A 26,341-nucleotide genomic window follows, 5' to 3' on the forward strand; every position below is an offset into this window, starting at 1 on the left:
TGTGCTGTAGGGATCCCCTGAGGAGGATGAGTCCACTCTTTTTAGGAAAGAAACTGGAACCAAGACCAGAGGTTTAAGTTGCATCATGTATTAACAATGGAGGAGGAAATGGCAACCCACTCCAGTATTCTTGCCTGGGAAATTCCATGGGCAGAGGATCCTGGCGGGTGGCAGCCCGTGGGGTTGCAGAGGGTCGGACGTGCCTGAGCAGCTGAGCACATCCACACGTGTATTAGCAAGATCGAGGGTCTGTGCTAGTATGTTAACTGTGCTTGATTCCAAGTGGTGAGGATGCAGTTGGTTGCTTTGTCTTCTCGTTGCTTTTCTATATTTTACAGACACTCAGAAAGTTGAGGAGGATTGCTGTTCTCCCCAGGAAAGTTCCTTCAGTTCAGTTCAGTTCAGTCACTCAGTCATGTCTGACTCTTTGTGACCCCATGAACCGCAGCACGCCAGGCCTCCCTGTCCATCACCATCTCCTCGAGTTCACTCAAACTCACGACCATCGAGTCGGTGATGCCATCCAGTCATCTCATCCTCTGTCGTCCCCTTTTCCTCCTGCCCTCAATCCCTCCCAGCATCAGAGTCTTTTCCAATGAGTCAACTCTTCGCATGACACGGTGGCCAAAGTACTGGAGTTTCAGCTTTAGCATCACTCCTTCCAAAGAACACCCAGAGCTGATCTCCTTTAGAATGGACTGGTTGGATCTCCTTGCAGTCCAAGGGACTCTCAAGAGTCTTCTCCAACACCACAGTTCAAAAGCATCAATTCTTCGGTGCTCAGCTTTCTTCATAGTCCAACACTCGCATCCATACATGACCACAGGAAAAACCATAGCCTTGACTAGAAGGACCTTTGTTGCCAAAGTGGTGTCTCTGCTTTTCAATATGCTATCTAGGTTGGTCATAACTTTCCTTCCAAGGAGTAAGCATCTTTTAATTTCATGGCTGCAGTCACCATTTGCAGTGATTTTGGAGCCCCAAAAAGATAAAGTCTGACACTGTTTCCACTGTTTCCCCATCTATTTCCCATGAAGTCATGGGACCACATGCCATGATCTTTGTTTTCTGAATGTTGAGCTTTAAGCCAACTTTTTCACTCTCCTCTTTCACCTTCATCAAGAAGCTTTTTAGTTCTTCCTCACTTTCTGCCATAAGGGTGGTGTCATCTGCATATCTGAGGTTATTGATATTTCTCCTGGCAATCTTGATTCCAGCTTGTGCTTCTTCCAGCCCAGCATTTCTCATGATGTATTCTGCATATAAGTTAAATAAACAGGGTGACAATATACAGCCTTGACGAACTCCTTTTCCTATTTGGAACCAGTCTGTTGTTCCATGTCCACTTCTAACTGTTGCTTCCTGACCTGCATACAGATTCCTCAAGAGGCAGGTCAGGTGGTCTGGTATTCCCATCTCTTTCAGAATTTTCCACAGTTTATTGTGATCCACACAGTCAAAGGCTTTGGCATAGTCAATAAAGCAGAAATAGATGTTTTTCTGGAACTCTCTTGCTTTTTCCATGATCCAGCGGATGTTGGCAATTTGATCTCTGGTTCCTCTGCCTTTTCTAAAACCAGCTTGAACATCAGGAAGTTCACAGTTCACGTATTGCTGAAGCCTGGCTTGGAGAGTTTTGAGCACGACTTTACTAGCATGTGAGATGAGTGCAATTGTGCGGTAGTTTGAGCATTCTTTGGCATTGCCTTTCTTTGGAATTGGAATGAAAACTGCCCTTTTCCAGTCCTGTGGCCACTGCTGAGTTTTCCAAATTTGCTGGCATATTGAGTGCAGCACTTTGACAGCATCATCTTTCAGGATTTGAAATAGCTCAGCTGGAATTCCATCACCTCCACTAGCTTTGTTCGTAGTGATGCTTTCTAAGGCCCACTTGACTTCACATTCCAGGATGTCTGGCTCTAGGTGAGTGATCATACCATCGTGATTGTCTTGGTCCTGAAGATCTTTTTTGTACAGTTCTTCTGTGTATTCTTGCTACCTCTTCTTAATATCTTCTGCTTCTGTTAGGTCCATACCATTTCTGTCCTTTATCGAGCTCATCTTTGCATGAAATGTTCCCTTGGTATCTCTAATTTTCTTGAAGAGATCTCTAGTCTTTCCCATTCTGTTGTTTTCCTCTATTTCTTTGCATTGAAGAAAACTAAGAAAACTAAGGAAAGGTCCTTAGTTGATAATAACAATTACTGTTTATCAATAGTAGCCCAGACTGGACTAACCTCATAATAATCAGTTAGAGCAAATGCTTTTGTTTTCATCTGCTTGTTGAGGAAACAGAGGCCCCAAGATATTGAGGAAATTGCTCAAAGTCACAGAGCTAGAAAATGGAGAAGCAAGGGTTTGAATCCAAGTGTGTCATTATGTACTTTCATGTATTTTTCATGTTTGTGTATTTTCACTTATTATTTTACCCAGTGTATGGGTTGCAGATCATAGTTGGTGATTTTGGGCACAAAGATTAGAAATGTTACAAGGAAACCTAGGATTACCCCTTGACCTACCAGTTCTATTTAAGGTATATATTCAAGAGATGTGAAAATGTATGTCCATACAACAGCCAGTATATGGATATTCATAGCATAATTCATAATATCCAAAAAGCGTAAAGAACCCAAGTGTCGGTTGGCTGATGAATGGGTAAATAAAATGTGTAATCTCCACACAGTGGAATATTAGTCAGCCATAAGACTGAAGCATTTGGAGCTAGATAGAAGTGGAAGTTGTACAGTATCATGAATGTAAAAAATGTCGCTAAATTCTTCACTTTAAAATGGCTCATTTCTTGTCATGTGAATTTCCCCTCTGTTTGAAAAAAAGGAATGAGGTATTGATATATGCTGCAGTGGTGGTCCTAGCGATAAAGAACGCACCTGCCCATGCAGGAGACGCCAGAGACATGAGTTCAGTCCCTGGGTGGGGACGGTCCCACGGAGGAGGGCACGGCAATCCACTCCAGTATTCTTGCCTGGGAAATCCTGTGGACAGAGGAGCCTGGGGGGCTCCAGCCCACGGGACCGCAAAGAGCCGGACACAAGTGAGTGACTGAGCACGTGTGTTGCAGCGTGCTGTGTCGTGCTCAGTCGCTAAATTGTGTCTGGCTGTTTGTGGCCCCGCGCAGTGCATTGTGTGGAAACTGTGCAGAAAGCCTCTACACCTGGAGCCTGTCTTGCGTTGTGCTGAGCCGAACAACCTGTGGGAACCCAGTTGCTCTACAGGTGAGAATGCATGGCCAGCAACCTGGGGCCAGGACTTGCTTTGAGAACCTCGAATCTCTTTTCCTGAGTTACTTCTCGACCTTGGAAATTGAGATCCTTTCAAATTGTCCTGCTGCCTTTGAAGTCCTTGCCACAGAGACATGCTATTGTAGTGAGGTTTTTCTGGTCCTTCCAGTTATAAACTCCGCTGTGGGTCATGTTGCAGCAAAGCCCCGGGGTGTACCTGGCCCCAGCCTGGCTTCAGAGATTACGATACACGGTTATGATACACGAGGTTACGATACACGGTTATGATACACGCGGTTATGATACACGGTTATGATACACAAGGTTACGATACACGGTTATGATACACGAGGTTACGATACACGGTTGTGATACACGAGGTTACGATACACGGTTATGATACGCGAGGTTACGATACACGGTTACGATACACGGTTATGATACACGAGGTTACGATACACGAGGTTACGATACACGGTTACGATACACGAGGTTACGATACACGAGGAAACGATACACGGTTACGATACACGAGGAAACGATACACGAGGAAACGGTGCCAGTGTTGTAGTACATAGGGCCCGAAGTTATATTTTATAGCCTTTTATTGTGTTGCTTCACTTCATAAATTAATTCCCTGTTCATGATAATCAATTGAAAAAAAATAAAAATGCTTGTTTTGGCTGTTAGTCCTGCAGAGTCATCGGCTCAAGTTGGTGTTCTAGTAACTCCGCCCTCGTGGCACAGATGAGGCCTGGGAGGCCCAGCGATCCAGGGATCGCCTCATTGCTGTTCAGATGCCAAGTCGTGTGCAACTCTTTGTGACCCCATGGACTGCAGCATGCCAGGCTTCCCCGGCCCTCACGATCTCCCGGAGCTTGCCCAAGTTCATGTCCACTGCACTGGCGATGCTCTCCAGCCATCTCATCCTCTGTCGCTCTCTTCTCCTTCTAGGGCAGAGGGACTCACCTAGGGTGATGCAGCTCCTTGTGGGAGACGAAACCCTGCCCTGTGGATCGGTTTCTATGCCTTTACAATTTGAAACTCAGTTTTTGCGTCGCCGCTCTTATCGGACACTGAGTATGCTGCCAGCAGCTCAGTGAGACAGTGTTATGGGCAGAGGCGTGTAGTCAGATAGACCAGGCACTGAAACTGGGCTTTATCATTTACTCAGTGTGGGACTCTAGGTTCAAGCTTATCTGTAAAGTGTTACCAATGCCTTCCTTGCAAGAGTGGCCTGGAGGATTTAAGTGGTGTGTGTCAAACCCAGGCATACTGCTGCATGCTGAGTAAGGCCTTGATAAATGAACCTGTGTTATTGTGGGAACTGTGCAGTCTTGCATGCCCAGATCGGGCTCATAGCTAAGGGATCTCAAATTCAGACAGTCCTGAAAGAATTGGGGAGGGTTAACCCCTCAGTGATCAGAGGATTTTTTTTTTAGGCAATAAGATGTGTAGCTGTCCACTTCCTCAGCCAAACTTTCAGGGATGTACAGCACTTGGGAGAAAAATTGGAGCTCCTTTTCAGAGGTGATGAAACCTTGTGTGGAAGAAAACGAAGGAGAGTCCAGTTTGCCATATGATGCTGTTAAAGTGCTGCACTCAGTATGCCAGCAAATTTGGAAAACTCAGCAGTGGTCACAGGCCTGGAAAAGGCCAATTTTCATTCAAATCCCAAAGGAGTGCAATGCTAAAGAATGTTCAGACTACTGCACAATTGCACTCATTTCACATTGCTAGCGAGGTAATGCTCAAAATCATTCAAAGTAGGGTTCAAAAGTACATGAACCGAAAACTTTCAAATATACTACCTGGATTTAGACAAGGTAGAGGAACCAGAGATCAAATTGCCAACATCCATTGGATCATAGAAAAAGCAAGAGAATTCCTGAAAAATACCTACCTCTACTTCACTGATTATGCTAAAGCCTTTGACTGTGTGGATCACAGCAAAATGGAAAATTCTTAAAAGAGGTGGGAATGCCAGACCACCTTACCTGCCTCCTGAGAAATCTGTATGCAGGTCAAGAAGCAACAGTTAAAACCAGACATGGAACAACAGACTGGTTCTAAATTAGGAAAGGAGTACATCAAGGCTGTATATTGTCACCCTGCTTATTTCACTTATATGCTGAGTACATCCTGTGAAATGCCAGGCTGCATGAAGCTCAAGCTGCAATCAATATTGCTGGGAAAAATATCAATAAGCTCAGATACGCAGATGACACCATCCTTATGGCAGAAAGTGAAAAGGAACTAAAGAACCGCTTGAAGAAGGTAAAAGAGGAGAGTGAAAAAGCTGGCTGAAAGCTGAACATTTAGAAAACTAAGATCATGGCATCTGGTTCCATCACTTCATGGCAAATAGATGGGGAAACAATGGAAACACTGACAGACTTGAGTTTCTTGGGCTCCAGAAATCACTGCAGATGGCACCTGCAGGCATGAAATTAAAAGATGCTTTCTCCTTGGAAGAAAACCTATGACACACCTAGATAGTGTATTAAAAAGCAGAGACATCACTTTGCTGACAAAGGTCTGTATAGTCAAAACTCTGGGTTTTCTAGTAGTCATGTACAGATGTGAGAGTTGGACCATAGAGAAGGTTGAGTCCTCAAGAAGTGATGATTTTGAACTGTGGTGCTGGAGAAGACTCCTGAGAGTCCCTTTGACAGTCAATCCTAAAGGAGATTGATCCTGAATATTCATTGGAAGGACTGATGCTGAAGCTGCAATACTTTGGCCACCTGATCCAAAGAGCCGACTCATTGGAAAAGACCCTGGTGCTGGGAAGGATGAAGGCAGGAGGAGAAGGGGACGACAGAGGATGAGATGGTTGGATGGCATCACTGACTTGATGGACATGAGTTTGAGTGAACTCTGGGAGTTGGTGATGGGCAGGGAGGCCTGGCGAGCTGCAGTCTATGTGTTGCAAAGAGTCGGACACGACTGAGGATTGAACAACAGCAAAGATGCACCTAAATAGGGCAATTAGGAGGCTGAGCACATGTGAGTTCCGGCAGGCCGAGGGCCGGCTGCCCCTCGCTGCCTGGCGCCGCTCCCGACCGTGAGGCGCACTCTCCCTGACGTTTGCACAGCACCTTTGCTTCCCGCAGCCCATCTGCCTCAGATGCTTCGAAGGTCACCTGGGGCAGGATGCACTTGCCCCAGCTTGGGGGCTCCATTGTAACCTCAGTTCTGGCCCCTGTGCACACCTTAGACAAGCTAGGGAGCTCCTGTTTCTTTCCCCACAAGATTGGGAGGAGGATGGTACCCATTGCACAGGCTAATTCATGCTCAAGAGCTTCAAAGCAGTCAGTGTGACCTAGATGAATTTATTGTCACAAGTTTAATCAAAATGTGTTACCCTTTATGGAAAGGAACTTTCAGAAGTGAGCCCCTCTGTGGGACTTCCCCATAGGGAAGGGAGATAAATTTGGGGTCCAGTGGCTACTCAGTATTCTGTTTTTTTTCAAGCCTAAAGGACTTTATTTTTGTCTTTTAATTAGTTAATTAATCATTTGGCTGTGCTGAGTCTTCTTTGCTGCTCGCAGCTTTTCTGTGGTTGCGGAGCACGGGCTCTGGGGTGCGTGGGTTTCAGTAGCTGCAGCTCTCAGGTTCTAGAGTGTAGGTTAATAGTCATGGCACATGGGCTTCGTTGCCCCGTGGCATGTAGGATCTCCCTGGACTAGCAATTGAACCCATGTGCCCTGCATTGGCAGGTGGATTCTTAATTACTGGACCTCCAGGGAAATCCTACTTAGCATTCTTTAAATCGCAGCACATAGTCAGCCACTTTTTTCACCCATGCTTTAAAGCTGGCCCTGATGCTTGGTCATGGAGCACTTAACTTCTACTCTCTGGTACCCAGCTTTGATTTTGGAGAGGCAGATCTTATTGAGCTGTTAATTAAGCTGTCATACCAGCTGTTTTTCAAGTCTGTTTTTCACTTTTTTGCCATGCATTTCTCTGGAAAAAAGAACATAACTAAAAACGTTATTGATGATAGCTTTCCAAACAGACAAGGCATCACCTGACATGTTAATGAGGGCCAGTTTGGACCATGACCTCAGAACTCTGCTTCTCAGTGTTGACCTGATCCTAGACACTTGAAAAGTTACAATCTAGTCCAGAGGGCCTGTAAGCAGCTTTTGACAGAAAACTGCATATTCTGGAACTGAGCTGCATCGCCATGAATTCCCTGTAGTAGATCAAGACTCTGCTGTTGCTCTGAGATGTGTGTGGTGGCACATGGAAGGAGCATCACAGCGTTTGGGAGAAGGAATGGAGCGATATTTACCACGAGTGGCCTCCTACCTGAGAAAGGGCTCCTTGCCAAAGGCCCATGTGGCAGCCAGGCCTTGGGTGTTCATGGTGGTGGTGGTGGTGTAGTTGCTAAGTCGTGTCCGACTCTCACAACCCTGTGGACTGTAGCCCGCCAGCTCCTCTGCTCATGGGATTCTCCAGGCAGGAACACTGGAATGGGTGGCCAGGTGTTCATGTCACTCCCTAATTAGAACAGGAATCCACAGACCATGACAAGTCTGTCCTCACAGTGGAGGATGAAGTTGTCTGTCTGGTTTGAATTGCCTTACTGACTATACGTGGCTGTGGGACTACAGCCTGGGAGAGTGGACTTTGCATATTCCAGAATGTACAGTACAGGTGAGAGCCAAACTGTGTTGATCTAGACCTGTCTTTCCTTTGACTCGCTGGGTTTGCTGGTCCCCGAGGGCCTTGGTCATCTCAGGAACCTGAGTGGTCAGTGTCCCACCTGCAGTGGGAAGTGCCGAGGACTAGAGCCATGTTTTCTCCTGGTCCTTTGACATACTGTAGGACTTCCCTGGTGGCTCAGACGGTAAAGTGTCTGCCTACAATTGGGAGACCCAGGTTCGATCCCTGGGTCGGGAAGATCCCCTGGAGGAGGAAATGGCACCCACTCCAGTGTTCTCGCCTGGAGGATCCCACGGACGGAGGAGCCTGCGGGCTGCAGTCTTTGCTACAGCCGCAGAGTCAGACACAACTGAGCGACTTCACTCTCTCACCTTGGCATACTGTGGAGTTTGTTTCCTTTATAGTAAATCCCTGATACTGACTTGCACATTATTTGGTTGCTCCTCATAGAAGCAGAAGGCAGATTATGAAACAGTTTATCTCTTTGTGTTGTTTTCTGGAGGTTTTAATTTGGCACAAATGAGCACTTAAAGCTCAGTTAGGAAGCTCTGATCCAGTGCTTGCTTTTGAGTAGTTTTGGAGCTGTTCTACCGAATAGTGAATTTGTTCAACTTATCTTGTATTCTCCTTTGGAGAACATTTTAAGAGGTTGAAACAGAGAGAGGAGGCTTAGTGAATTTCTTTTATTTTGCAGCCACATAAACAACTTTGGCTCTAAATGAAAAGGGAGTGAATATTGAGCACTTAGGACTGGAGAGACATTAAAACAGGTAGTATGTATATTCTTCATGTTCAAAAAGTTTAGTAGAGACATGGGCATTAAAAATGGAACTAAATCTCATTTCTAAAGATGAAACCTACAATGTCTAGGATGAAAAATACAGTGGATGTAGTTAATGGCGGATTAGACATTGATAAAAAGATCAGTGAACTTGAAGACATTGCAGTAGACACCATCTAAAAAAGTGGAAACTTTTTATAAAGTGGAAAGAACATCAGTGAGTTGCAGGATAATTTCAGGCGACCTGAATGTGTGTAATTGGAGACCCCAAAGGAAGGGGAGGCTTCCCTGGTGGCTCAGTGGTAAAGAACCCGCCTGTAGTGCAGGAGCCGCAGGAGACTCGGGTTTGATCCCTGGGTTGGGAAGATCCCCTGGAGAACGGAATGGCAACCTGCTCCAGTATTCTCACCTGGAGAATCCCCATGGACAGAGGTGTCTTGCAGGTTACAGTCCATGGGCTCACAAAGAGTCAGACACAAGTGACTTAGTATAGCAAGCAAGAAAGGGCAAGGGTCACAAAAAACTTTGAAGAAATAATGGCTGGATGTTTTTCAAATTTTGTGAGAACTATAAATCTTCAGATCCAGAAAGCTCAGTGAGGCCCAAGCACAATAAACATGGAGAAAACGAAACCAAAGCCCTTCATAATCCGGATTGCTCATGATCAATGACAAAGGGGAAATCTTAAAAATAGCCAGAAAAAAGACACGTTACATGCAGGTGAATAAACATAGGGTGATGGAAGGTTCGTCGTCAGGAACCACGCAGGTGAGAATCGTGGAGAGCATCTTTAGACTGGGCTGGGGCAGGGCAAACTGTCGAGCGAGTGAAAATGAAAACATCCTCAAACGTGAAGCTGAGAAAGCCTTTTCCAGACAGTCAGTGGCTGAAAAGCCTCATCACCAATGGAACAGCACTGTAAGAAATGGGAAAGGAATCTGTTTAGGGGAAGGAAAATCTGAATCTGCACAAAGGAACAAAGAGCAGTGGAAATCATAGCTATATCAGTGACTATATCAGTTTTTTCCACATTATTAAAATGTCTTGACAAGATAATTGACCATTTCAATAAGAATAATAATCATGTGGATTGGGATCTATAATCCATGTAAAAATGTAACGTATAAGAAAATCAGGACAAAAAAGAAATGAAAGTATGCAATAGTCAAGGTGTTCTATGTGTGGAAGAGGTATAGCCTCATTTGGAATGGACGGGGCACATTAAACCTTAAAGCAACCACTGACAGTTATGCTTGGAGACTTTCATACCCTGTTCCAATAAGTGATCGAACAAGTTGACAGATGATCAGTAAGGATACAGAAACCTCGTTGTTCAGTCACTAAGTCAGGTCGACTCTTTGTGACCTGTGGACTGCAGCGCGCGGCCTTCCCTGTCCTTCACTTTCTCCCAGTTTTTTCAGACTCATGTCTCGGGACAGCACAGCACAGCTTTACCTGGTTGACATTTATGTGTCGCCAAGCCAACAGCAGGGTGCACATTCCTTCCAAGGTTCTTATCACGATTGATCATAGTCTCGGCAAAAAACAAGTTTCAACATAATTGGAAGAGTTCAAATATGTTCTGTGACCTCTATCGGGGATCCCCAAGACCACCTCCAGGTCAGGGATTCACTAGAGTCATAGAACTCAGAAAAGCTGTCATACGCATGGTTACAGTTTATTACAACAAAAAGCGACAGGTGAAAATTACTAAAGGCAAAAGGCATATAGGGTAGAGTCCAGAAGAGACCAGCCTCAAAATTTAAGTCGTCTGATCACATGGGTGATATGGTCGGCACTTCGTTTTCCTGGCAGCGATAGGGGCAGCGCTAACGGTGTCCTGCCAGTCGGGGACGCGTGCTCAGGCTCCCGTATCCAGGTTTCGTGTTGGAGGTCACTTATGTAGCACAGAGTGCCCATGGAACTTAGTTATTTGGTCTCTAGTCTCTTCAGAGGTCAAAGTGGTATGGTGTGGCCCAAGACCCATGCTGTGAATCACATTATCTCCCAAAGGCCAGCCCTTCCTCCGGAGCCTGCAGAACATCTCAAGCTTGTCTAGCTCTTTATTTCACAGACCACTTGTTGTTCAGTCACTGAGTCGTGTCTGACTCTTTGTAACTCATGGACTGCAGCACTCCAGGCTTCCCAGTCCTTCACCATCTCCCAGAGTTTGCTCACACTCATGTCCATTGAGTCAGTGATGCCATCCAATCATCTCATCCTCTGTTGCTCCCTTCTCCTCCTGCCCTCAGTTTTTCCCAGCATCAGGGTCTTTTCCAATGACTCAGCACTTTGCATCAGATGGCCAAAGTACTAGAGCTTCAGCTTCAGCATCAGTCCTTCCAATGAATATTCAGGGTGGATTTCCTTTAGGATTGACTGGTTTGATGTCTTTGCTATCCAAGGACACAGACCATAATGGAATTAATTTAAAAATCAATAACAGAAAGATCTTTGGACAATCCCTGAGTGTTTAGAAACTAAATAACACATTTTTAAAGAAGAAATCAAAAGTTAAATTAGAAAGTATTGTGAACTGAAAGAAAATAAAACCACAATGTATCAAAGTTTGTAGGAAACTGCTAAAGTAGTACTTAGAAATTTATTACACAAAATGCCTATACTAGGAAAGGAAAAAGGTTTCCAATTTATACCTTGGTTTATACTCTAAGAGGCTGGAAGAGGAAGAGTAAATTAAGTTCAAGGTAATGCAGAAGGAAGAAAATAATAAAGATCAGAGCAGAAGTCAATGAAGTAGAAGATAGAAAAATAACAGAGAAAAATCAGTGAAACAAAAATCAATGGAATTAAAAGATCTTTATTGAGAATTTCAACAAAACCATTTGAGGACTGTTCAGGATAGAAACAGAGGACACAAACTGCCAATATCAGGAATGAGAGAGATGCCACCACTGGGGATGCTGCAGACACTGAAAGGATCAGGGAGCATCATAAACAACACGGATCCAATACATTCAGCAACTCAGGAGAAAAGGACAGACGGCTTAAAAGGTAACTACCAAAGCTCACTTAAGAACAAGGAGATTATCTGAACAATCCTATGTCAAAGAAACGGAATTTGTTGTTAAAAAGCTTCCCCCATAGAAAACTCCAGGTCCAGATGGCTTTACTGTAAGTTCTACCAAACATCTAAGAACAAAATAATTCCAAATGAACTCTTTCAGGAAATTGAAGAGAAGAGAATACTTCTCAAGTCATTTTATTAGGTAAGGACTTACCCTAATACCAAAACAGGATAGACGTTGCAAGGAAATTATAGACAAATATTCCTCATGAACCTAGATGAAAAAATTTCCAAACAAGAAATTTATCACATCAACTCTAACAATATAAAGAAAGAATAATATATCATCATCAATGGGACTTATTTCAGGACTGGAAGTTTGGTTTAACATTTGAAAATCAGTAGATGCAATTCACCAGATTGAAAAACTAAAAGAGAAAAAGTCATATGATTGTCTCAATAGACACAGAAAAAGGATTCAAGAAATTCCAACATCCATTTTTGATGTAAACTCTTAGCAAAATTGGTGTACAAGGGATCTTCCTCAACTTGGTAAAGGAAATCTATGAAAAACTGCAACATCAAACTTAGTATGAAAAGACTAAATGCTTTCTCCCTAAGATCAGGAATAAGATGAGGATGTCTGTTCTCACCACTTCTTTTCAACATTGTAATGGAGGTCCTCGGTAGTGCAATAAGGCAGAAATAGAAATAGAAGGCATCCAGATGGGAAGGAAGGAAGTGAAAGTGTATTTACAAACAACGTGATTGTATAGAACTAATAAATGAATTTAGCAAGGTTATAGAACACAAGACCAATATTCAGAAATCTATTATATTTCTAAATGTTAGCTATGAACAAAAGGAATTAAAACAATACCACTTATAACAGCATAATAAATATGAACTACTTAAGGGTAGATCTGAGAAAAGATTTGCAAGGCATGCACACTGAAAGCTACGAAGCATTTCTGAGAGATGTAAAGACCTACGTTAATGAAGAGACATGCTCTGTACACAGGTTGGGAAACTCAATACTGCTTAGATCTCGGTTCTCCCCAAATCCACCTATAAATTCAACATGAATCAATTAAGATCCCAGCCACATTTTTTTTTTGTTTTTGTTTTTAATGAAATTGACCTGCAAATTTTATGTGGAAATGCAAAGGACTAAGAATAGCTAAAAAAGTAGAACAAAATTAGAGCACTAAGTGGTCATGTATGGATGTGAGAGTTGGACTGTGAAGAAGGCTGAGTGCCGAAGAACTGATGCTTTTGAAATGTGGTGTTGGAGAAGACTCTTGAGAGTCCCTTGGACTGCAAGGAGATCCAATCAGTCCATTCTGAAGGAGATCAGCCCTGGGATTTCTTTGGAAGGAATGATGCTAAAGCTGAAACTGCAGTACTTTGGCCACCTCATGCGAAGAGTTGACTCAGTGGAAAAGACTCTGATGCTGGGAGGGATTGGGGGCAGGAGGAGAAGGGGATGACAGAGGATGAGATGGCTGGATGGCATCACTGACTCGATGGACGTGAGTCTGAGTGAACCGGGAGTTGGTGATGGACAGGGAGGCCTGGCGTCCTGCGATTCACGGGTCGCAAAGAGTCAGACACGACTGAGCAACTGATCTGATCTGATCTGATCTGAACACTACTTTTCAAGATTTATACAGATATGGTAATTTCTTTTTTTTTTAATTTTATTTTATTTTTAAACTTTACATAATTGTATTAGTTTTGCCAAATATCAAAATGAATCTGCCACAGGTATACATGTGTTCCCCACCCTGAACTCTCCTCCCTCCTTCCTCCCCATACCATCCCTCTGGGTCATCCCAGTGCGCTAGCCCCAAGCATCCAGTATCGTGCATCGAACCTGGACTGGCAACTCGTTTCATTTCAAGAGAGGGTTAGCATAAGTATAAACAAATATTAGCATAAGTATAAACAAATAGATCATTGGAACAGAATAGAGGGTCCAGAAATAGACTCACACGTTTATGCCCATCTGATTTTTTTTAAATTTTATTTTATTTTTAAACTTTACAAAATTGTATTAGTTTTGCCAAATACCGAAATGAATCTGCCACAGGTATACATGTGTTCCCCATCCTGAACCCTCCTCCCTCCTCCCTTCCCATACCATCCCTCTGGGTTGTCCCAGTGCACCAGCCCCAAGCATCCAGTATCGTGCATGGAACCTGGACTGGCAACTTGTTTCATACATGATATTATACGTGTTTCAATGCCATTCTCCCAAATCTTCCCACCCTCTCCCTCTCCCACACAGTCCAAAAGACTGTTCTATACATCTGTGTCTCTTTTGCTGTCTCGCATACAGGGTTATCGTTACCATCTTTCTAAATTCCATTTTTATGCGTTAGTATACTGTATTGGTGTTTTTCTTTCTGGCTTACTTCACTCTGTATAATAGGCTCCAGTTTCATCCACCTCATTAGAACTGATTCTTTTTCACAAAAGTGTAAAGGCAATTCTGTGATTATGGTTTATGTGTCTGCCCTCTGATGCCTCTTGCAACACCTACTGTCTTACTTGGGTTTCTTTTACTCTGGACGTGGGGTATCTCTTCAGGGCTGCTCCAGCAAAGCGCAGCCGCTTCTCCTTACCTTGGACGAGGGGTATCTCCTCATTGCCGCCCTTCCTGACCTTGAACGTGGAGTAGCTCCTCTAGGCCCTCCTGCACCCGTGCAGCCACCGCTCCTTGGACGTGGGGTAGCTCCTCTCAGCTGCTGCCCCTGACCTCGCGGTGTGGGGTAGCTCCTCTCAGCCATGCTTCTGCGTGGTCCATCGCAGCTGGCACACTTCTGCTGCGCGGTCCTTTGCATTTATCTACTACTGCCATTACCATTAGAAGCGTGGCTGAGAGGAGCTACTCCCCCCTGCCCGAGGTCAGGGGCGGCGGCCGAGAGTGCCAGGCCTCAACGGCGACGGCGCAGGGGCGGCTGAGAGGAGCTACCCCATGTCCGAGGTCAGAGGCAGCAGCCGGGAGGAGCTACCCCCCTGCATGAGGCCAGGGGCGGCAGCCGGGAGGAGCTACCCCACGTCCAAGGAGCGGTGGCTGCGCGGGCGCAGGAGGGCCTAGAGGAGCTACTCCACGTTCAAGGTCAGGAAGGGCGGCGGTGAGGAGATACCCCTCGTCCAAGGTAAGGAGAAGCGGCTGCGCTTTGCTGGAGCAGCCCTGAAGAGATACCCCACGTCCAACATGAGAGAAACCCAAGTAAAACAGTAGGTGTTCCGAAAGGGCATCAGAGAGCAGACACCCTGAAACCAAATCACAGACAACTAGTCAATCTAATCACACGGACCACAGCCTTGTCTAACTCAATGAAACCAAGCCATGCTGTGTGGGACCACCCAAGACCGGAGGGTCATGGTGGAGAGGTCTGACAGAATGTGGTCCACTGGCGAAGGGAATGGCAAACCACTTCAGTATTCTTGCCTTGACAACCCCATGAACAGTATGAAAAGGCAAAATGATAGGATACTGAAAGAGGAACTCCCCAGGTCAGTAGGGGCCCAATATGCTACTGGAGATCAGTGGAGAAATAACTCCAGAAAGAATGATGGGATGGAGCCAAAGCAAAAAGAATACCCAGCTGTAGATGTGACTGGTGATAGAAGCAAGGTCAGATGCTGTAAAGAGCAATATTGCATAGGAACCTGGAATGTTAGGTCCATGAATCAAGGCAAATTGGAAGTGGTCAAACAAGAGATGGCAAGAGTGAATGTCGACATTCTAGGAATCAGTGAACTAAAATGGACTGGAATGGGTGAATTTAACTCAGATGACCATTATATCTACTACTGTGGGCAGGAATCCCTCAGAAGAACTGGAGTAGCCATCATGGTCAACAAAAGAGTCCAAAATGCAGTACTTGGATGCAATCTCAAAAATGACAGAATGATCTCTGTTCGTTTCCAAGGCAAACCATTCAATATCACAGTAATCCAAGTCTATGCCCCAACCAGTAATGCCGAAGAAGCTGAAGTTGAACGGTTCTATGAAGACCTACAAGACCTTTTAGAACTAACACCCAAAAAAGATGTCCTTTTCATTATAGGGGACTGGAATGCAAAAGTAGAAAGTCAAGAAACACCTGGAGTAACAGGCAAATTTGGCCTTGGAATACAGAATGAAGCAGGGCAAAGACCAATAGAGTTTTGCCAAGAGAACGCACTGGTCATAGCAAACACACTCTTCCAACAACACAAGAGAAGACTCTACACATGGACATCACCAGATGGTCAACACCAAAATCAGATTGATTATATTCTTTGCAGCCAAAGATGGAGAAGCTCTATACAGTCAGCAAAAACAAGACCAGGAGCTGACTGTGGCTCAGATCATGAACTCCTTATTACCAAATTCAGACTTAAATTGAAGAAAGTAAGGAAAACCACTAGACCATTCAGGTATGACCCAAATCAAATCCTTTATGATTATACAGTGGAAATGAGAAATAGATTTAAGGGACTAGATCTGATAGATGGAGTGCCTGATGAACTATGGACTGAGGTTCCTGACATTGTACAGGAGACAGGGATCACGATCATCCCCATGGAAAAGAAATGCAAAAAAGCAAAATGGCTGCCTGGGGAGGCCCTACAAATAGCTGTGAAAAGAAGAGAAGCCAAAAGCAATGGAGAAAAGGAAAGATAGAAGCATCTGAATGCAGCGTTCCAAAGAATAGCAAGGAGAGATAAGAAAGCCTTCCTCAGCAACCAATGCAAAGAAATCGAGGAAAACAACAGAATGGGAAAGACTAGAGATCTCTTCAAGAAAATTAGAGATACCAAGGGAACATTTCATGCAAAGATGGGCTCGATAAAGGACAGAAAGGGTATGGACCTAACAGAAGCAGAAGATATTAAGAAGAGGTGGCAAGAATACACAGAAGAACTGTACGAAAAAGATCTTCAGGACCCAGATAATCACGATGGTGTGATCACTGACCTAGAGCCAGACATCCTGGAATGTGAAGTCACATTTCTTTTCCATGGGGATGGTCTTGATCCCTGTCTCCTGTATAATGTCAGGAACCTCAGTCCATAGTTCATCAGGCACTCTATCTATCAGATCTAGTCCCTTAAATCTATTTCTCACTTCCACTGTACAATCATAAGGGATTTGATTTAGGTCATACCTGAATGGTCTAGTGGTTTTTCCTACTTTCTTCAATTTAAGTCTGAATTTGGCAATAAGGAGTTCATGATCTGAGCCACAGTCAGCTCCTGGTCTTGTTTTTGCTGACTGTATAGAGCTTCTCCATCTATGGCTGCAAAGAATATAATCAATCTGATTTTGGTGTTGACCATCTGGTGATGTCCATGTGTAGAGTCTTCTCTTGTGTTGTTGGAAGAGTGTGTTTGCTATGACCAGTGCGTTCTCTTGGCAAAACTCTATTGGTCTTTGCCCTGCTTCATTCTGTATTCCAAGGCCAAATTTGCCTGTTACTCCAGGTGTTTCTTGACTTTCTACTTTTGCATTCCAGTCCCTTATAATGAAAAGGACATGATCAAAACTCTCCAAGCCAGGATTCAGCAATACGTGAACCGTGAACTTCCAGATGTTCAAGCTGGTTTTAGAAAAGACAGAGGAACCAGAGATCATATCGCCAACATCTGCTGGATCATCGAAAAAGGAAGAGAGTTCCAGAAAAACATCTATTTCTGCTTTATTGATTATGCCAATGCCTTTGACTGTGTGGATCACAATAAACTGTGGAAAATTCTGAAAGAGATGGGAATACCAGACCACCTGACCTGCCTCTTGAGAAACCTATATGCAGGTCAGGAAGCAACAGTTAGAACTGGACATGGAACAACAGACTGGTTCCAAATAGGAAAAGGAGTATGTCAAGGCTGTATATTGTCACCCTGCTTATTTAACTTATATGCAGAGTACATCATGAGAAATGCTGGGCTGGAAGAAGCACAAGCTGGAATCAAGATTGCCGGGAGAATTATCAATAACCTCAGATATGCAGATGACACCACCCTTATGGCAGAAAGTGAAGAGGAACTAAAAAGCCTCTTGATGAAAGTGAAAGAGGAGAGTGAAAAAGTTGGCTTAAAGCTCAACATTCAGAAAACGAAGATCATGACATCTGGTCCCATCACTTCATGGAAAATAGATGGGGAAACTGTGGAAACAGTGTCAGACTTTATTTTTTGGGACTCCAAAATCACTGCAGATGGTGATTGCAGCCATGAAATTAAAAGACACTTACTCCTTGCAAGGAAAGTTATGACCAACTTAGATAGCATATTAAAAAGCAAAGACATTACTTTGTCAACAAAGGTCCGTCTAGTCAAGGCTATGGTTTTTCCAGTGGTCATGTATGGATGTGAGAGTTGGACTGTGAAGAAAGCTGAGAGCTGAAGAATTGATGCTTTTGAACTGTGGTGTTGGAGAAGACTTTTGAGAGTCCCTTGGACTGCAAGGAGTTCTAACCAGTCCATTCTAAAGGAGATCAGTCCTGGGTGTTCTTTGGAAGGATTTATGCTAAAGCTGAAACTTCAATACTTTGGTCACCTCATGCAAAGAGTTGACTCATTGGAAAAGACTCTGATGCTGTGAGGGATTCGGGGCAGGAGGAGGAGGGGATGACAGAGGATGAGATGGCTGGATGGCATCACTGACTCGGTGGACATGAGTTTGGGTGAACTCCGGCAGTTGGTGATGGACAGGGAGGCCTGGCATGCTGCAATTCATGGGGTCGCAAAGAGTCGGACACGACTGAGTGACTGAACTGAACTGAACTGAAAGGCAATTCGGTGGAGAAAGGAGAAGCTTCAATAAATTGTACCACAACATCCAGATACCTATTGGCAGAGAAGTAAACTTTGATCCATACTTTGCAACATGTACAAAAAATAATTTAAAATAATTTATAGGCCTAGAAGAAATCTTCGTAAGCTTTTAAAGATATGAAACTAAAAGTACAATCTATGAAAGAAAATACTGATAAATTTGACTCTGTCAAAATTTAAAATTTCTAATCTTCAAAAGACATGTTAAAGGAGATTGGTACTGATACATATACACCACCATGTATAAAACAGATAGCTAGTGGGGACCTGCAGTATCACGCAGGGAGCTCAGCTTGGTGCTCTGTGGTGACTTAAATGGGTGGGATGGAGGGTGGGGGGCAGATGGAGACCTAGGAGGGAAGGAGCATAGGGATACATACAGAATATCCCTATGGAATATAGCCGATGCATCGTGTACAGCAGAAACTAACACAACACTGAAAAGCAATGACACCCTAATTTTTTTAAAAAAAGAAAGTAGCACAAATCACAGACTGAGAGAAAATATTTGCAAATCACATATCTGATAGAGGATTTGTGTTCGGAACACATAGAGAACTCTCAAAACTCAATGATAAGAAAACCAACAACCCAAGAAAAACAAGTAAAAGATTTTAACAGACATTTCGCCAAAGAAGATGCACACAAAGAGTCAGCGTCACTAGTCATTTTGGAAATGCACATCAAAACCACACTGAGATGCCACTTCACACCTCCTGAGACGGCTTGATACAACAGACGATGACCAGTGTTGACCGAAATGTGGAGAAACTGGAATCCTCATGAATTGCTGGTGGAAATGGAAAGTGGTATAGCCACTTTAGAAGGCATGTTTCTTAAACAGTTAAGTGTAAATTTTGTATCTGACCTAACACTTCTGCTTCTAGGTATCTACCCAAGAGAATTAAAAATACATGGTCACACAAAAATCATACATGCATTTTCATGACAGCGTTATTCATTATGGACAAAAAGAGATACAACCCCACTGCCCACTACTAGCAAATGGAGAGATGAAATGCGGTATATCATCAGCAGTGAAAAGAAATCGATATTGTTGTAACTTGGATGAACATTGAAAACATACTAACTGAACACAAAAGATGACATATGATTTAATTTCTATGAACTTTACTTAAAATGAGTGAATTTTATGCCATGTAATTATTGTCTCAATAGAGCTATTCCTTAAAAATGATACACTGTACATTGGTAATCCAGACAGCATAAGATTGCTGAAATAATAGACAAAAAATTCGATAAAGGACTTCACTGGTGGTTAGGTGGTTAAGAATATGCCTTGCAAGGCAGGGGATGAGGGTTCAATCCCAAATCCCTGGTTTAGGAGAATCAGGGTCCCACATGCTGTGGAGAAACTAAGCTGGTGAGCCACAACCAGGGAGCCTGTGAGCCACAACCAGGGAGCCTATGAGGCACAGCTGGGGAGCCTGTGAGCTACAGCCAGGGAGCCTGTGAGTCACACCTAGAGAGCCTGTGAACTACAGCCAGAGAGCCTGTGAGTCACAACCAGGGAGCCTTTGAACCACAGCTGGGGAGCCTGTGAGCACAACCAGGGAGCCTGTGAGCTGCATCGAAAGATGCCACATGATGCAACAAAGATCTCGTATGCCTCAACTACAAGGTCCAACGCAGCCAAATAAATAAATATTTTTAAAAAATTAATGAAACAGAATAGAGAGCCCAGAAAAAGACCCACTCAACTGTCATCAACTGATTTTTGGCAAAGGAACAAAAGTAATTCAATGAGGGAAAGGTAGTCTCTTCAGCAAATGGTGCTGAAAAAAAGTGGACATCCACATGCTAAATATATGTGTATATATGGACAAAATCCTTGTACCTTTCATAAATATTAACTCACAGTGGATTGTAAACCTAAATCTGAATTCCAAACTAAATAAAATTTCTGGAAGATAACACACGGGAAAGTCTAGGTGACCTTGGATTTAGTAGCGGCATTTTAGAGACTACACCGAAAACACAATCCATGAAAAAAAATTGACAGGTTGAACGTTAAGGAAATTAGCAACTTTTGTTCTGTGAAAAACAGGGTTAAGAGAATGAAGTCACAGACAGAAAATATTTGCAAAATAGAAATCTGATAAAGGACTTGTATCCAAAATATATAAAGAACTCAGAACTCAACAGTAAGAAGACAAATGACTCAATCTTTTTGACAAAATGACAATAGATCTGTCCAGACACTTTATCAAAGAAGGTAGACAGATGGCAAATAAGCATTAAAAAATCGATATCACATGTCCGTAGGAAACTGCAAATTAAAACAGCAGTGAGACACCACTATACATATTAGATGACTAAAATTCAAACAATGATAAAATGCTGGCAAGGATGCTGAGCAACAGGAACTCTCACCCATTGCTGGTAGGAATGCAAAACGGTACAGCCACTTTGGAAGACAGCCAGTTTAGTGGTTTCTTACAAAGCTAAAAGTGATATTTATTCTTACAAAGCTATTTGTAAATAAAATAGATTTACTTAGATATTTCATACAAACATATTCTTACCATACAATCCACCAGTTCCTCTTCCTGGTATTTACCAATGGAGTTGAGAACGATGTGCACACAAAAAGCTGCATGTGAATGTTTATAGCAGCTTTACCCATAATTCCCCAAACTGGTAAGCAACCATGATGCCTTTAAATAGATTAATGAATAAACGGAATATTACTTAGCAACAAAAGGAAATTAGCTATCTGCCTATAAAAAGACATGCTGCTGCTGCTGCTGCTGCTGCTAAGTCACTTCAGTCGTGTCCGACTCTGTGCGACCCCATAGACGGCAGCCCATCAGGCTCCCCCATCCCTGGGATTCTCCAGGCAAGAACACTGGAGTGGGTTGCCATTTCCTTCTCCAATGCATGAAAGTGAAAAGTGAAAGGAAAGTCGCTCAGTCGTGTCCAACTCTAGCGACCCCATGGACTGCAGCTACCAGGCTCCTCCATCCATGGGATTTTCCAGGCAAGAGTGCTGGAGTGGGGTGCCATCGCCTTCTCCGACAAAAAGACATGAGGGGATCTTAACAGCATATTTCCAGGTGAACGAAGCCAGTCTGAAAAGTCTACATACTGTATGATTGCAATTATGTGATATTCTGGACAAAGCCAAACTGTAGAGACAGTGAAAAGATGGGTGGTTGCCAGGGTTCAGGAGGAGGGCTGGAGGACTAGATCCCATTTTTAGGGCCGTGAATTGGCTTGATGGTGTCAGTATGATACTGTGATTGTGGAAACATGATGCTCTGTTTGCTAAAACTCATAGACCTGCACAATGCAAAGACTGAACCCTAATGTAAATGATGGATTCAGTTAATAAAAAATAAATAAAAACTAAAGAAATCATGGTGAAACATCATGCAGTTTTTAATATGCCAATTTCACCTCAATAAATCTTTGTTAACCTGCAGCAAAATCTTTGGCTGGTCCACACCTTCTGTGACGAAGTTGTCACCTCTAAGCGCCCAGGCAGGCCGTCCTCAGTGTTGGCTCCCTGCGGATGGAAGTGGTTTTTCTCCTTCCCGTGGAGCACAGCGTCTCCCGTCACCTTCGACAGCCAGGGGACTGCCGTCGTTTGTTAAGGGCAGTTGGGACGGGGCCATTCTCACAGTGATGCACAGGGGCTCTGGGTCACTTGCTGCCCTTGGCTTGTCTGGCCCCCTCTGCAGTGGTACCTACTCTGAAAGTCAGCAGCTCCCTTAGTAGGTAGGAGGAGGAGCTTTGGAGGCTGAAGACCCGGGTTCTGATCTCTGTTGTGCTGTGAACTGCCTGTCAGGTTTGGGGCAAATCTCTTACATTCCCTCGATGGTTCTCAACTTCTTCGTCTATATAATGAGTGCGTTTGCCAGGAAACCTCTCAGGCCCCTTCCGACTGCAGGTCCTGACCCTGTCAGTGTGGACGCTTCTCTCAGAGTCTTGCATGGAGTGCTGCGTGTGCACTGAGTGTGTCTCCCCGTATCCCAGGGCACTTGGCGCAGCACAAACCCTCCCTGTGGGGCTCCCTCTCTGCCTCCAGTTGTAGGTGGAGACCTGGAGCGTGACGGGCCCAGGCTGATTGCCCGGGACAGCAGCTGAGTTTGATGCTGGGTTCAGGCAACAGCTGCTCCTCTCGGCATTGTCATTTTTCAGCCTTTCATGCTTTCCTAACCCATCGCAGGCCTGAACTCTCTCTTGGCAAGGAGTATCTCCTCTATCTCCAAAGAAGGGCCCACACTGCAAGGTTCTGGGTGTTTTCTTGGCCTGGAACTGAGAGCTGGTCTGGAGTGTTGTTACTGCAGAAATCTAGGCCAAGAGTTGGAAGATTCTCCTGGTAACTGACTCCTGGCTCCTGAGTGTATTTAGAAATGTTTTATATTCAATCAGTTAAGCATACACTGTAGAAGACATGACATATTCTTTACCTTGTTTTGTGCTATTAGCCTAACTGTGTTGTTTGTTGCTTTGTAACTCAGTCGTGTCTGACTGTTTGTGACCCCATGGACTGTAGCCTGCCAGGCTCTTCTGTCCATTGGGACTTCCCAGGTAAGAACACTAGAGTGGGTTGCCGTGCTCTCCTCTAGGGGATCTTCCCAACCCAGGGATCGAACCCATGTCTCTGGCTTGGCAGATGGATTCTTTACTACTAAGCCACCTCAGAAGCCCTAGCCTTGCTGTCCTTACTTATAAAATTCTTTAAGGATCTTGGGGCATGGTTGAATGAGAAGCTCTGTTAGGTCTGAATGGGATCCTGGTGAAGTACCTGATCAAATTCTCAACCTGGATGTCAGAGTCAAATGGTGCTTTCTGTATGCTGAGGGGCCTCTTTGATCCGTAACCTCTGGATTTTCTTTCTGGTGCTCTGTTTTGATGTTCCATTTTGTTCTTAGAGAGGGCAGAGAATCTGCTTTGCCCCTAGTATCTGGCTCTCTAGAGTAATACTAAAAAATTAAGTCCCATAAAAAACAACTCACCCGGTTTTTGTATGTTGATTTTTTTTAGGACTTTGTTTAGAGAAGTTGCCTATTTCTTCTTCTACCAGTAGTCTCCGCGTGGACCGGGAGCAGGACATCATCACCTGCTATGAGAAGGCGGGGGACATCGCCCTCCTGTACCTCCAGGAGATAGAAAGGGTGAGTGAGGCTCATGTGCTTGTTCAGTTGGTGATATTTTAAAAGTTCAAACCACATCATACAGAACTGTGATCGACCTCTGGAAGCCTTCAACTTGCCTGTCTCTGGGTGCAAAGCTTTGCTTATATTCTTAAACACTAAGGAGAATATGCTGGTGAATGTGGCTCCTTGTGAAAATAGACAGGTCAGTGTTTGGGAAGCATTTTAATGTCCTCTGAACAGAAATGACAATATACATCTATTTATGTCCTCAGTGCCCCGAAGCTGGCTGCTCATCCCTGTTCTCTTAGGCAAAACAGGCTGAGCTGTATTTGTACGTACATGGGCTGTGTTCATGGACTGTGTACCAATGCAGAGTACATCTGGGGTTCGGGAGGCTCAGTGGTCATGCCAGAGGTCAGTGGGGACTCTCTACCAACCTGGGTCATCTGGGACGGTTTACTCCCAGCAGTCAGTGGTTCACTGATGAAGTGGAGATGAAACCAACCGCTGATCAGAGGCCACGTGAGCAGAGAACACGTGAGAAAGGGGCCACGTGAGCAGAGAACACGTGAGCAAGAGGCCACGTGAGCAGAGAACACGTGAGCAAGGGGCCACGTGAGCAGAGAACACGTGAGCAAGGGGCCATGCGAGCAGAGAACACTAGAGCAAGGGGCCACGTGAGCAGAGAACACGTGAGCAAGGAGCCCTGAGCAGAGAACACGTGAGCAAGGGCCACGTGAGCAGAGAACACGTGAGCAAGGGGCCCTGAGCAGAGAACACGTGAGCAAGGGGCCACGTGAGCAGAGAACACGTGAGCAAGGGGCCCTGAGCAGAGAACGCATGAGCAAGGGGCCATGTGAGCAGAGAACATGTGAGCAAGGGGCCCTGAGCAGAGAACGTGTGAGCAAGGGGCCACGTGAGCAGAGAACATGTGAGCAAGGGGCCACGTGAGCAGAGAACACATGAGCAAGGGGCCCTGTGAGCAGAGAACACGTGAGCAAGGGGCCCTGAGCAGAGAACGTGTGAGCAAGGGGCCACGTGAGCAGAGAACACATGAGCAAGGGGCCCTGTGAGCAGAGAACACGTGAGCAAGGGGCCACGTGAGCAGAGAACGTGTGAGCAAGGGGCCCTGTGAGCAGAGAACACGTGAGCAAGGGGCCACGTGAGCAGAGAACGTGTGAGCAAGGGGCCCTGTGAGCAGAGAATATGTGAGCAAGAGGCCACGTGAGCAGAGAACACATGAGCAAGGGGCCCTGTGAGCAGAGTACGTGTGAGCAAGGGGCCACGTGAGCAGAGAACACGTGAGCAAGAGGCCCTGTGAGCAGAGAACGTGTGAGCAAGGGGCCACGTGAGCAGAGAACACATGAGCAAGAGGCCACGCAAGCAGAGAACGTGTGAGCAAGGGGCCCTGAGCTCTCACCCTCAGGCAGAGGAAGCTGAAGGCTGGTTGAGGCTGGGGAGGTGTGGGCAGCTTCTGTTTAGAAGGATCCCTGTCTTTTAGCTCTGACCTTTGTAGTTATGCCTTCACTTCTCAGCCTCAATTTTCCCATCTGTAAAAGGAGCAAAATAATGGATGCCTACTTCGTGGAGTTCCTGTGGGGATTGCAAAAGACCCAGATGCAGGAGCGTATCGGATTCTTGCTAAATGACACATTTTACCAAGAGCAGCAGTTCCTACCCATGTCTGGCCTTCCCAGAGTTTCCTGGTGTTCTCACCATGGCTTGATCCTGATATTTCCCCCTTCAGACTCAGAAGTGTTTCCTGCAAGATTGTTTGAAGTGATTAGAAATTCTGTGAGACTTTGGGTTTGGTCTGAATCTTGTTTCCCAGCAATTTATGGGTTCTCTGTCTGCTTAAGGATTAGAATGTTAGTTGCTCAGTCGTGTCCCGACTCTTTCTGACCCCATGGATTGTAGCCCGCCAGGCTCCTCTGTCCATGGAATTCTCTGGGCAAGAGTATTGGAGTGAGTTGCCATATCCTTCTCCAGGGGATCTTCCTTCTCCAGGGGTCAAGCCCAGGTCTCCTGCATTGCTGGCAGGTTCTTTACCGTCTGAGCCACCAGGGATTAGAATAGAGAAGGACTACCGAGGTCTTAATAGTTTTTGTTCTTTTGTAAATGTACAGACTGGAAGCAGTTTCCTTTTTGTAATGTGCTGATGTGTGTGGTGAGGATCAGAATTACCCTTCAGGATCAGGGAGGGCAAGGTGAGAGCCTCAGAGAAGCGGGGGAGAGGGCCAAGGGAGAGGTGTCTGGCCTGGCTCACACCAGGATGGCTTATAAACTGTAGTTCATGATGTCCAGGAATTCAGGAAGATATTTGGCTGTCTTGCCAAGATGTTGTTCTGTCAGAAGTCTGCTGTGAGAAAGGAATTATTTGTTATTCAGAATTTATGATACAATCTTTAGAGAAATGATCATGCAGCTTGCTTTTAACATCCACATGATTTTCACCGTCTGCCTCCCTGATAGCCAGTGCTTGGGAGGAGAGAAGTCTGCTTGCCCCAGCCAAGTGGTTCTAGTGGACCCGCACAGTCCTTGACACGCGGGGGACCTTATTTTGTACTTTACTCTCTGTTGTCAGGTACAGCCACCTCCTCCTGGCTTGGAGAAAGGAGGTTCGTCTGTATGTCTTTAGTGACATGGGGATTGGCAGATCTGG

General features: G+C 44.8%; 1 protein-coding gene across 5 annotated transcripts in view; it reads left to right on the plus strand.

Annotated features, from left to right (window-relative positions):
* TTC7B (tetratricopeptide repeat domain 7B) overlaps positions 1–26,341 on the plus strand; it is a 278,267-nt gene that overhangs the window by 55,602 nt on the left and 196,324 nt on the right. For all 5 annotated transcript variants that reach the window (XM_044924610.2, XM_045161998.1, XM_045161999.1 and 2 more), the window contains exon 4: positions 23,567–23,697. In XM_044924610.2, the coding sequence (XP_044780545.1) occupies positions 23,567–23,697 (131 nt within the window). The remainder of the gene's footprint in view (positions 1–23,566; positions 23,698–26,341) is intronic.

This window comes from Bubalus bubalis, chromosome 11 (assembly GCF_019923935.1).
Source record: "Bubalus bubalis isolate 160015118507 breed Murrah chromosome 11, NDDB_SH_1, whole genome shotgun sequence".
NCBI classification, from domain to species: domain Eukaryota; kingdom Metazoa; phylum Chordata; class Mammalia; order Artiodactyla; family Bovidae; genus Bubalus; species Bubalus bubalis.